We start from the raw sequence: 14095 nt of genomic DNA on the forward strand, positions 1-14095 counted from the left end.
TCTGTGAATTAATTTGGTGATTATTGTCATCTTAACAATATTAAGTCTTGCAGTCCATAAGCACAGGACTTTTTTTTTTTTAAAGATAGAGCATGTGTGAGTGGAGGGGGAGGGGCAGAGGAAGAGGAAGAGAGAGAATTTTTTTTAAGATATTTATTTGCCAGAGAGAGAGAGCGCGTGCGCACAAGCAGGGAGCGTGGCAGGCAGAGGGAGAAGCAGGCTCCCCACTAAGCAAGGAGCCTGATGCGGGACTCTATCCAAGGACCCTGGGATCATGACCTGAGCCGAAGGCAGCCACTTACCTTACTGAGCCACCCAGGTGTCCCAGGACATTTTTCAGTATAATCAGGTCTTCTTAATTTTTTTCAACAGTGCTTTGTCATTTTCAATATGCAAGTCATTTTTCCTTAAGTGTATAATTCAGTGGTTTTTAGAATATTCAGAGAATTATATAACACCGTCTAATTTCAGAACATTTTTATCCCCTCAAAAGAACCCCATTCTGTCTACCTAGCCTCTGGCAACGACTAATCTACCTTGTCTTTATGGATTTGCCGTTTTGGACATTTCTTATAAGTGGAACCGTTAATAGGTGCCCTTTGTATCTGGCTTCTTTTATGTAACATAATGCTTTCAAGGTTCATCCATGTTTTTTATGTATAAGTACTTCAGTGTGTGAGGTTTCCAGTTTCTTCACCTCTTTCTCAACACTTGTTATTACCTGTCATCTTGATTATAGACACTCTTGTAGATGTGAAGTGGTATTATACTTAGGATTTGTATTTACCTAATGAATTGGAGCATCTTTTCAAGTGCTGATTGGTCATTAATATATCTTCTTTGGAGAAATATCTGTTTAGATGCTTTGCTCTTTTTAAATTGATTGATTTGTCTTTTTATTGTTGAGTTGTAAGAGTTGTTGATATACTCTGGATACCAGATCCCTATCAAAAATAGTTTGAAGTCTTAGTGTCATGCTCTAATAAAAATAATATCACATACTACTATTAACATACTATAATAAAATCTTTTTTTTATTCTTATGTTAATCCCCTACATTACATCATTAGTTTTAGATGTAGTTTCCATGATTCATTGTTTGTGCATAACACCCAGTGCTCCATGCAGAATGTGCCCTCCTCAATACCCACCACCAGGCTAACCCATCCCCCCACACACCTCCCCTCTAGAACCCTCAGTTTGTTTTTCAGAGTCCATCGTCTCTCATGGTTCGTCTACCCCTCCGATTTCCCCCGCTTCATTCTTCCCCTCCCGCTACTTTCTTCTTCTTTTTTTTTTCTTAACATATATTGCATTATTTGTTTCAGAGGTACACATCTGAGATTCAACAGTCTTGCACCATTCACAGCGCTTACCAGAGCACATACCCTCCCCAGTGTCTATTACCCAGTCACCCCATCCCTCCCACCCCACCCCCCACTCCAGCAACCCTCAGCTTGTTTCCTGCGATTAAGAATTCCTCATATCAGTGAGATCATATGATACATGTCTTTCTCTGTTTGACTTATTTCGCTCAACATAATACCCTCCAGTTCCATCCATGTTGTTGCAAATGGCAAGATCTCATTCCTTTTGATGGCTGCACTATAATAAAATCTTAATTGGAAAGCTTAGGAAATAGAATATCCATAGTGAGATTTATTGTTAATGAAGAGTCAAATAACAACAGAAAGATTAAAACCATTTTAAAGTATAGTGTTATACTTCCTTATATGGTAAATGTAGCATGTGAACGTATTTAAATATCTTGGAATCTTACGGCCTTTTAAGAAGCTAACAGAATGATGGTTTGTGAAAATACTTAGGGTCAGATAGTTTTGTTCTTAGGTCATACTGTGAAAGCTATGTTTGTATCTGTAATAACTTATTTCCTTTATAATTTACTCTTTCCTCCTAAAAGTAGGTAATAGAGTGTAGGGTTTTTGGTTTTTTTTTAAGGTCTGTTGAATTTAACATCTTCATTAGTTGATTTCTCATTCCTCTCTCATAATAAATCTTTATCACACAGAAGCACTTGATAATGTAAAACAATAATTTCAGATTTCAATAAAGAATGTTTGAAAACGAAGCATAGTAAAAACAATTGGAATAGAATTATATTCTGATAAAAAAAATTCTTGGATTTAATTAATGGTTTGAAATAGTTCTTGAAGGATGAATCTCAGGGTTAATAGTTAGAGTCATTTTAAACTTCAACAAAGTAAGTTTCAGATCAGGCCCAAGCCAAAATTGAAATGTAATTTAACATCTGTGGTAGTCTAATAGCAGAATTAGGAAAATCATTATTATGAATGGAGACAAAAATGTTAACATTCTCTAGTAAATTAAGGAATCTGCTTCATGTTTAAGATTTGGAAAGTTAGCAAACTGAACAAACAGAATAAATTATTTAATAGGGCATTTATTTTTTCACATCATTCTGACATATTTTAAAGTTCTAGGGCACCTGGGTGGTTCAGTTGGTCAAGTGTCTGTCTCTTCATTTCAGCTCAGGTCATGATCTCAGGGTCATGAGATTGAGCCCCATGTTGGACTCCATGCTGGGTGTGGAGCCTGCTTAAGATTCTCTCTCCCTCTCCCTCTGCCCCTCCCCCCACATGCTCTCTCTCACTCTCTCAAAATAATGTTTAAATAAAAATGTAAACAGCTAATTACACTAAACTTCTAAAATTAAAAAATTAAGATGGGGGCACCTGGGTGGCTCAGTTGTTAAGCGTCTGCCTTCAGCTCAGGTCATGATCCCAGGGTCCTGGGATCGAGCCCCAAATCAGGCTCCCTGCTCGGTGGGAAGCCTGCTTCTCCCTCTCGCACTCCCCCTGCTTGTGTTCCCTCTCTCACTGTGTCTCTCTCTGTCAAAAAATAAAGTCTTTAAAAAAAAAATTAAGATAATTTAAAACTTGACAGAAGTAAAAATACAAATGAGTGAAATTTGTGTGTACAGTCTTGGACAAACAGATGAGCTTTATGTATGATTGTGTTTCATATGAGATCAACAGATATATCTAGTTTAAAAATTTTTAAACATCAGATGGAATTTTTACATTATTAAACTGAAGATCTTCAAAAATTGTTGGAAATATTTTTGTTTAAACACAGCGACCAATAATAAAGAATCTTTTCTGATTTTGTACAGTTTATTAGTATTCAGCAGTCTGAAATTCTCCAACTTTCAGAATAAAGTTGTGTAGAATAAACTCTCCATTAGTTGCTGATTTATTTTAACCACACAGTATTCTATAGTACAAAGATTAAAGATTTTATAAAGAAAACAGTTCCATGTGGTAAAACAGATGTCTGAATATTTTTCGTTGTTATAGATAAAATCTTTATTTGCTAGAGCCTTGCATAGAGGTTACAGTGCTTCTCCCACCCTAACAAAATAATTTCTGTTCAGAATCTCTAGGGCTGCGGAGTAAAGTTCTGAGGAAAATTGAAGAGCTCAGGACAAAGGTGAAAACCCTTTCTTCTGGAATTCCTGATGAATTTCTATGTCCAATAACGAGGGAGCTCATGAAAGAGCCTGTCATTGCATCAGGTATGTGTGATGCTTTTCTAAGTTTCAGGGCATAATTATCATGTGCTAAATGAAAAAATAATGTAATTAGTTCACAGAAGTTTGTTTAAATGTGGAACATTTTTAAAATCTGTTTTATAGCTCATAAGTAGTTTTTTAAACTCCTCTGATCTGAGGTAAACTACTGAACATTATATATTTCTTAATAAAATTGGATGGAGTAGGTTTGGATAAGATTAGAGACAAAAGGGGTAAGTTTAACAAGCTTTACTTGTGAAATGTGTTTTTGGTTACAAGTATGCAAGGTAAAATACTGTTTTTAAGATAGACTGTTGAGATCTCTTATGTTTGTCTATCATGAATTTAAACAACCTTACTGGAATAAGATTTAAAAGTTATAAAATTGCATCTTTCCACATTAATTTCTAATCTTTGTCAATAGGCACAGACATACATACTTTACATAGTTGTAATCAGTGAATCCGTATTATGTTTTTTAATTTTTGTGTAAAACTTTATACATTTCTAAATATTGACCTAGTCTACATAATTTTCAGTTTTAATAACTTTATTCCACTGTGGCTCTATGTTACATTTTGACTCTTGTAAACACATACATATACCAAATAGTGGAAATCTTTATATTGTAAATGGCATTGCAATGATACCTTGGTATTTCCTTTTTTCTCTTACCCATTACTTAGGGTTATTTTTATGGCATGTGCGCCCCAAAGCAGAATTAACCAATCAGAATATTTTATGAACATGAAAAAGAATGGTTTTGATCGTTTTTATTAGAATATTCACTGGACATTTGAAAAGTGTGGTCTTTCCCCATTGCATAGTTTTGGCAACCTTGTTGAAGATCATTTCACCACAGACGTGAGGGTTTATTTCTGGGTTATTTTGTCCCATTGGTCTGTATATTTGTCTTTATGCCAGTACCATACTTTTTTGATTACTATAGCTCTGTAATATGTTTTGAAATCGGGAAGTATAAGGCCTCCAGCTTTGTTATTTCAGGATTGCTGTAGCTCTTTAGGATACTTTGGGATTGCATATGAATTTTAGTGTGGGTTTTCCTATTCCTTTAAAAAGTGCCATTTGGATTTTGATGGAGGTTGTATTGAAACTGTAGATGACTTTGGTTAAGTATGGACATTTTAGTATATGTGCTGCCGAAGCGAGCACAAGTATGGACATTTTAACAATATTAACTCTTCCCATCCATGAATAGGATGTCTTTCCATTTATTTGTATCTTCTTTTACTTCTTTCCACAATGTTTTGTAGTTTTCAGTGTAAAAGCCTGCCAGGATTTCATCAAAATGGTGTTTAATCTATTGATCAATTCAGAACTGACGGCTCCAACTCATGAATATCACACAGCTCTCCTTTTTAGGTCTTCATTCTGTTAGCAGTGCTTTGTATTTCAGTGTATAGGTTTTACACATACTTTGTTAATACTGTCATTAGGTATTTAGTATTTTTATAACACTATAGATACTAGTTTTTAAAATTTCAATTCCCAATTCATTGTTTTTCACAGTTGATTTTATAGATTGACTTTGTACTCTGTGACTATGCTTTAGTTTATTAGTAATACCTTTTATAGATCTTTTTACTTGATTTTCTTCATACATGATCCTGTCATCTGCAAGTAGACATTCGTATTTCCAATCTGTATGCCTCCTTCCACCCCTACCTTTTGTCCTGTTCTTGTTATGCTGGCCAGGATTTGCAATACAGAGTTGAAAAGAAGTGGTGGGAATGCCTTAATCTGCTCTTAAGGGGGAAGTATTCAGTTCAATTCAATATTTCACCATTAAGTATGATGTAAGCTGCCTTCTATCAAGTTAAAGAAGTTCTCTTCTATCTCCAGTTGCTGAGAATATATAAAATGCTTATCCACTGAAATAAGATGGTTTTTCTCTTTTATCCTGTATTATGATAGATTACTGTATTAATTCCCCATTGCTGTCATAACAAATCACCACAAAATTAGTAGCACAACATTTCTGTAGGTCAGAGGTCCAGTACATTCTCACAGGCAGAAGTCAAAGTATTGGCAGGTTCTGTTCCTTGCTGGAGGCTCTAGGGAAGAATCCATTTCTTGCTTATTCAGGTTGTTGGTAGAATTCAGTGCCTTGTGATTTTAGGACTGAGGCCCTATTTTTTTTGCTGGCTATAACCTGAGGGTTGTTCTCACCTGTGGTAGGCAGAATGATGGCTCCCCAAGGATGTCCATGTTATAGAGCCCCAGAGCCTATCAATGTTACATGGCCAAAAGGGCTTTGCAGATATGATTAAGGATCTTGAGGTAGAAGAGTTCCCTGTATTATCTGGTCGACCCAGTGTAATCACAAGGATCTTTGTAAGTGAAAGAAGGAAGCAGGAGAGTCAGAGGAGAGGTGACAACAGAACAGAGGTTGAAGTGATACAGGACCATGAGCTAAGGAATTCAGGCAGCCTCTAGAAGCTAATAAAGACAAGGAAACAGATTCTCCCTTAGAGCCTTTGGAAAGAATGCCATCCTGCCAACACCTTGATCTTAACCCAATGAAACGGATTTCATATTTCTGATCTGCAGAACTGTAAGATAATAAATTGTGTTAAGTCACTAAGTTTGCAGTAATTTGTTACTGAGGCAATAGGTAATTAATACACTGGCTCCTTTTTCCAGCTTCAGACCTAGTATCTCTTTGTATCACATTGCATCTCTTTGACCCACTTTCCTACCTTCCTCTTCTGCTTTTAAGAACTCCTGTGATAGATACTTTCCTGTTTTAGAATCAGCTGATTAGTGACCTCAGTTCCTTGGCAAGCTTAATAATCTTTTGCCGTGTTAACATAACATAGTCAAAGGTTCCAGAATTAGGATGTAGGCATGTTTGTGGGTCATTATTCTGCCTAACACAATTACATTCATTGATTTTTTTTATTGTAATATAAAAATACTTAAAATCATTTATCAATTTTTGAGTATACAGTTCAGTGGTATTGAATTTGACTGTTCTGGATACCTCATATAAGGAAAATCATGGCAGTATTTGTCCTTTTGTGTTGACTTACTTAGCATAGTGTCTTCAGGATTCATCCACATTGTATCATGTGTCACAATTGGTTTCCTTTTTAAGGGTAAAAAATATTCCATTGTATGTTTATAGCATACTTGGTATATACATCCAACCGTGGACATGTGGGTTTTTACAAAACACCTTTGGCTATAATGAATAATGCCACTGTGGATGTGGGTATACAAATATCTGCTCAAGTCCCTGCCTTCAGTTCTCTTGGGGTATATACCCAGAAGTCGAATTGTCCGATCATATAGTAATTCTGTATTTAATTTTTTGAGGAATCACTGTACCATGTCCACAGTGGCTGCACCATTTTACATTCCCACCAGCAGTTCACAAGGGTTCCAATTTTTCTACATCCTTGCCTGTACTTACTATTTTCTAGTTTTTGTTTTATAATAGTGATCTTGATGGGTGTGAGGTAGTAGCTCATTTGGATTTTGTGTGTGTGTGGTTTTTTTTTAGATTTTACTTATTTGACAGAGAGAGACAGCAAGAGAGGGAACACAAGCAGGGGGAGTGGGAGGGGAGTAAGCAGGCTTCCCACTGAGCAGGGAGCCCGATGTGGGACTCGATCCCAGGACCCTGGGATCATGACCTGAATGAGCCAAAGGCAGATGCTTAACGACTGAGCCACCCAGACACCCCTCATTTGGATTTTGATTGGCATTTCCCTAATGACTAGGATGTTGAATGTCTTAGCTACTTCTTGGCCATTTATATTTCTTTGGAGAAATATCTAAGTCCTTTACCATTTTTCAGTCTGTTTTTTTGTTGTTGAGATATAGGAGTTCTTTATATATTCTGGATATACCTTATCAGGTATGATTTACAAGTGTATCTCCCATTCCACAGGTTGCCTTTTCACTCTGTTAATGGGGCCCTTTGATACACAAAAGTTAATTTTGATGAAGTCCAGTTTTTTTCTTTTATTGCATGTGCTTTTGGGGTCATATACATAGGAAATCATTACCAAATCCAATGTCATGAAGCATTGCCCCCGTGTTTTCTAAGTGTTTTATTTAGTTTCTACATTTAGGTTTTTGTTCCATTTTGAGTTAATCTTTGTATATCGTGTACTTATCCTTTTGTATGCAGATATCCACTTCGCCAGCACCATTTGTTAAAGAGACTGTTCTTTCCTCCATTGAATGGTCTTGGCACCCTTGTTGAAAACACTAGGCTATACATGTGGGGGGTTATTCCTCTATTCTGTTGCTCTACATAGCTGCCTTTATGCCAGTACCACACTGTTTTGGTTACTGTGGCTTCGTCTATAGTAACTTTTGAAATCAGCAAAGGGGAGTCTTCCAGCTTTTTCTCTGAGATTGTTTTGGCTCTTCAGGATCTCTTGCAACTCCTTATGAATTTTAGGATGGATTTTTCTATTTCTACAAAAAATGTCTTTGGCATTTTGAGAGGGATTGTGATGGGGATCACATGGACTCTTTAACTGCTTTGGGTAGGATGGGAATTTTAACCATTGTCTTCCAGTGCATGAACACAGAATGTCTTTCCTTTGTGTCTTTAATTTCTTGCAGCAATGTTCTATCGTTTTCAACATGCAAGTCTTTTATCTCCTTGCTTAAGTTTATGACTAAGTATTTAATTCTTTTTGATGCTATTTGTAATTGGAATTGTCCTAATTTCCTTTTTGGATTCTTCAGTGAATAGAACCACAGCTGATTTTTGTATGTTGATTTTGTATCTTGCAACTTCGCTGAATTGATTTTAGAACTTTTTTTGTGGCATCTCTGGGGTTTGAATTCTTCACTTACTGCTGGATTTGATATGCTAATATTTTCAGTATTTTTGTATGTGTGTTCATAAGGGATATTGGAGTTTTCTTTGTAGGAGAGTTTCTTTGTAGGAGACTTGAATTATGAATTCAAATACAGCTTTTAATAGATTACTTCACCAAATTAGATTTCTGAGTATTCGCTCTTCTTGGAGGTTTGCATTTTCAATTACTTTTAAAATATTCTTGTTGGCATCATTTTAATGTATTTTGTGTTGAATTGTATCATTTGTTTTAATCTTGATTCTTTTGCTTTTTGTTCATAATTGCATGGTATTTTTCTTTCAATCTATTTTTAAAACAGTGTACATCTTGGATTTTTCACATAATAATCTTTCACCAAAGGTAACCCATTTCCTAACTTTTAACATTAATCAGAAGAACATTTTTATTCATCTATAAAGTTTATCTAAATTGAATCATAAACTAAGTCTTTTTTCAGTCTAGCTTCTTGCTTTAAGCATGGTTTGTGTGATTTATCCATGTTATTGTACAAAGTAATTTGTTAAATTTTTACGTGTGAATATACTACAAATTATTCTATCATTATTGGCTGCCATGAACCTTAATCATCTTCTTTGGTGAACACACATGTGCATTGCTTTTGGGTATATTCCAGAGAGTAGATGTACAGGCTGTTACCCAGAGTGGTTGAAACAGCTTATACCCCCTCCAGCAGTGTATAAGAATTCTAGTTGCTCCCCAGCCTTACTTATATTTAGTATTGCCTCTTTCATTTTAGCCTTTATGATTTTGATTGAAGCAACTGAAGATTCACATGCAGTTCTAAAAAAATAACAGATCCTGTACACTTTGCCCAGTTGTTCTGCTGCCAACATTTTGCAAAATGATACAATATCACAACTAGGATATGGACACTGCTGCAGTCTACAAACTTTAGATTTCCCCAGTTCCATGCAGGTGTTGTAAATTCTACAAGTTTGTCCCTTTTGGACATCAACCACCAATCAAGACAGAACAGTTCCAAACCTACAAACCTTCTTTTGCCTTTTTATACTTAGATGTCCTTCAGACCTCATCTGTCCTCCATTTCTAAAAGTTGTCATTTCAAAAGTATTATATGAATGGAATCATACAGTAAATAACATTTTGGGATTAGCTTTCTTCCACGTAGTATAATCCAGGGAGAGTTGCCATCTTTTTATTTTTAGTCTTCCTGTATTACTTTTAGAGGTGTTCCCTGGGGAAAACATACATGAAGTTGAATTTTTAAAAAAATCTGTCCTCAGGACGCCTGACTGGCTCAGTCGGTAGAGCCTGCTCGTCTTGATCTCAGGGTTGTGAGTTTGAGTCCCACCTTGGGTGTAGAAATTAAATAAAGATGAATTTTTTTATATACAATTTATTGTGATTGATCTATCTGGGCTAATTCCTTCCAGCATGTTTCCATTTGATTTCTTCTAGCTCTTTTCTCCTTCTTTGCTGAATTTTTCTGAATTGATTACATGTCCTTTTTGGCTTTTTCTCCCCCTGGTGTTTCAGAAGACCTCTACACCTTGTATCTGTTAAACTGCCTTAGAAGCATTCTTACACAGTATTTTTATTCATCTATCCTTTATAAAAAGCAGCACGTGCTTGGTGAGAAACAAGCAATAGGGAAATACAGATTTTGAAAATGTGGAAACTTCTTTTTCTGATATAGCCTTCCAGATATTTTTCTATTTATATTCTGTGACAAAGGGATATGATATAAACTTTAAAAATTGAATTTACTTATCAGATAGTATTTGTCAGTATGCTTACAACTACAGAACAGTATTTCATGGTATGAACGTGCCATAAATTAACTCACACTGCTGATGGACATCTTTTTCAAAGTAATTCTGCAGAAGAAAATCCTCAGTCATGTAGTATATACACAGGTACACTAGATAAAATCTTAATACTGATAGGTACTGCCCTATTTTTAAATTTTTAGTTTGAATTATGCTCATCTTTTTAAAAATTGGCTTGCCCAATTTTTGCCCATTCAGACCTCCAGATAAATTTAAGGATCATCTTGTTATACTACAAAAGAAAATCTAATTGATATTTTGATTTGAATTACAGAAAATCTAAAACTAAATTTGGAGTTGGAGTGAGGAGTAGAAATGAAAACTTTGCACTAGTCAGGTGTTCCATCATCTTATGGCTTTCAAGTCTGTTCTGAACATTTAAATATGTTAATTCATTTAGGTAGCTTTGTAAAAAAAAGTCATTTCAAAAGTGAAAAAAACTAATAAACCCTATCTGACCATTTTGCTTTTTCTCTAAAGTGTTTCCTCTCAATTACATAGAGAGAACATGTTGTTGCTGTGCAAGTATAATGTCAGTTTAATTCCGATTTTTTTGTTTCAAACAGTTTTTCTTTGGTAGTATTTTTAATTCTTGTCCAGGGTGCATAGCGCTCCTTGAATGGAACTCTGTGCCTTTTATCAATTTTGGAAAACTTTCAGCCATTCTCATTCTATATACCTTCTCTCTTCAGCCTTTCTAGGTAATTTTCTCAGACCTACCTCCCAGTCCTCTAAACACTGTTTAACCTTTCCATTGACATTGCTTCAAAATTTCAATGTCAGTAGTTTTTCATTTCTGGAAATCTGATTTAGCCTGGAGTTTAAAGGCACAGATTCTGGAGCCAGCCTGCTCGGGTCACTCCAAGGTCAAATAGGGAGTTATTCAGGCCATACATCAGTTTCTTCATAAGATTGTTGTGCAGATTAAATGAATTAATATAGGTAACAGTGCTTTGGAACAGTATAGATTCATTCTTATTTTAGAAATACTCGGAGGTTGTATTTTCACTTTCTGAGGTTTGTGCAGTCCTAAATCTGCTCTTTGTTGTGAGTGTTCACCTTCAGTCAAGTATTACCTGTGGAATTTCAGTGCAGGAAGAGGGCATATAGCCCCAGATTGGTGCTGGGCTGGCTTTGTCCATTTCCCAGGACAACAGGGGGACTGAGCAAGTTTTTTTCTTGGACAAAGGTAATATAAATTCAGAGCCCAGGCCAGTGAGCTAATATTTTTCGCTTGAACCTTTCATAAGGGTGACGCCATTTGAACCTGCAAGTCAGCTATACATGTAAAAAGCTGTTTCTTTTAGTCACATTTCTAAGTATAATATAGCAAGAAATTTGGGGGTTTAATCTGCTTGATTACCAGAAATGGAAGTCTAAGAAACAAATCTTGTAATAGGTATCATTTCTTTGGTATTTTACCAGAACCTGTGCATCTGAGTATATTATTAAATATTGTTTACTAGCTAGAACTAGCTGCTGGTACAGTTCTTGATTTGTCCACTCATTATCTTGGTTTATAGCAAAAGTCAAATGGTACTGTTTGGACAAATATTTTTTATTGAAGGATTTAAAAACAAGCAAACTTACTAGTTAACACTGAATGTGTACTATATATATTCTTATAAAAATTGTCATTTTTCTCCCCTGGCACCACCTTTGATTTAAATAAGCCAACTCTAGTTGTAGTAAGCTTCATGCATGAATTTTTCAAAGAAAACAGGAGTGTCATTTTTAGTTATAATAATGCATCAGTGGCTTTTCTTTTATACATGAAAGGCTGTGTGTGTGTATCTGAAAGTGGGGAGGGGTCTTTGCTTTGTAGCTCTGATAATTAATCCCTCACACTGCTCTGGAATGAGCTTTAGTAGTGTGCAACCTTACACATCATTAGCAATGCTCTAGATCCAATCCAAATGCCTGCTTTTCCTGTTTATCAAATATTTGTTACCAGCCAAAAACTTACTCTACAGAATCACTATTTTATAATACCATGAAGAGCTGATATTGAAGTTTATGTAAACTACGGCCAGTGTAACTGACTTTGTTATAGCAGGAAACCTGCACCTCCATAGACTGAATGATTTGACATTTTATTCACTACCACCACCCAAGAAACTAACAATCCACAAGCAGGGAAGGAAAAATTATTCACTTACGGGAATTCATTTAAAGGTGACAGAACACTATATGATAACATGCTCTAACAGTGCAGATAAAATATACATTAAAAATGAGAGTAGAGAATATGAAAAATTGAATACACTCACTGATTATTAACTGATGAAAAGCCTATTTGAAGTTTTGAGTATGTTCTTGGTTGCTTTTAAAGATTTTATTTATTTAAGAGAGTGAGCAAGAGAGGGACAAGCAGACTCCCCACTGAGCAGGGAGCCCGATGCGGGGCTCAATCCCAGGACCCTGGGATCATGACCTGAACTGAAGGCAGACGCTTAACCGACTGAGCCACCCAGACACCCCTCTTGGTCTCTTTTTAAAAGATACTAGGGTAAAGGTAACCAGCATTAAAATTGATGAAACCGGCTCCCATAGTGAAAGTTTATGTGATATATAAAAAATATAGTTTGGTTTTAACTCATCACTAAAGAGAAAAAAGATTTGAGATTAGCTAACAAAAGCACAGTCCAACCTAAAGGATTCAGACAGGCTAGAAATAAAAGGATAGGCATGAAGAATGGGTTACATACATGTCTGTAAAAACAGAATTCAGACCAAAAAAAAATTTTTTTTTAAGACACAGGAAAATACTATGTAATACTAAAGACCACACTTCTCAGGGAAGGTAGCTATTATTAACTATGCAGTCTCAAACACAGCAACAACTTTCATAAAGCAGAAATGTACCAAACCCTGAACGTTCAAAATAGACATTACACTTTTTTAAAAAGATACGGGACATTCATAAATATTAACTGTATTTAAGCACACAGCACTAATACAAACAGCATTACCTCACCACAATGGAATGTAACTAAGAAATAAAAGTGGGCCCCTTTCATCTGGAAGGTCAAAAACATTCTATTATCAGATTTATCTAGCCTGGTGGCAAATGAATTAGCTATTATTGAATTCATAATATTACACATAGTAATAATATTGACATGGACATTATTTATCAGTAATAGGCCAGTGTGATGGTAATAGAAGATTAAGGTTCATTTTACTCAACTTCGAGTATATATATATATATATATATTTTAAGATTTTATTTATTTGTGAGGGAATGAGAGACAGAGAGCATGAGAGGGAGGAGGGTCAGAGGGAGAAGCAGACTCCCTGCCGAGCAGGGAGCCCGATGCGGGACTCGATCCCAGGACTCCAGGATCATGACCTGAGCCGAAGGCAGTCGCTTAACCAACTGAGCCACTCAGGCGCCCTCGAGTATATTTTCTTAAGCTATTCTTACAATTCAACAGTAAGACAAATCATCCAATTAAAAGATAGGCAAAAGGATTTGAATAGACCTTTCTCCATAAGAGATACACAGATGCCCAGTAAGCACTAGAAAAGATGTCCAGTATCATCATGGAAATGAAAATCAAAACCACATTGAGATACCACTTGATAGCCTACTAGGAAGACTAGAATCTAACGTGTTAGAAAGATTTGCAGAAATATTGCCAGTGGAAATGCAAAATGGTACAGCTGCTGTTGAAAATAGTTTGGCAGTTCCTCAAAAAGCTAAACATAGTTACCATGTGATGTAGCATTTGTACTCTTAGATATATATCCAAGAGAATTGAAAATATTCATCCAAAAAGTTGTACATGAATGCTCATAGTCTTATTGATAAGAGCCAGAAAGTGGAAATAACCCAAATGTCCCATCACTGAATGAATAAAATGTGGTATATCCATACAATGGAA

The 14095-nt window shown here is 35.7% G+C and overlaps 1 protein-coding gene across 5 annotated transcripts in view; it reads left to right on the forward strand.

The window, feature by feature from the left end:
* Window positions 1-14095, forward strand: part of WDSUB1 (WD repeat, sterile alpha motif and U-box domain containing 1) — a 54470-nt gene that overhangs the window by 33499 nt on the left and 6876 nt on the right. For all 5 annotated transcript variants that reach the window (XM_035007962.1, XM_035007961.1, XM_035007963.1 and 2 more), the window contains one exon: window positions 3416-3556. In XM_035007962.1, the coding sequence (XP_034863853.1) occupies window positions 3416-3556 (141 nt within the window). The remainder of the gene's footprint in view (window positions 1-3415; window positions 3557-14095) is intronic.

The sequence above is a fragment of the Mirounga leonina genome, unplaced genomic scaffold, assembly GCF_011800145.1.
Source record: "Mirounga leonina isolate KUSES-001 unplaced genomic scaffold, KU_Mleo_1.0 Mir_151, whole genome shotgun sequence".
NCBI lineage: Eukaryota > Metazoa > Chordata > Mammalia > Carnivora > Phocidae > Mirounga > Mirounga leonina.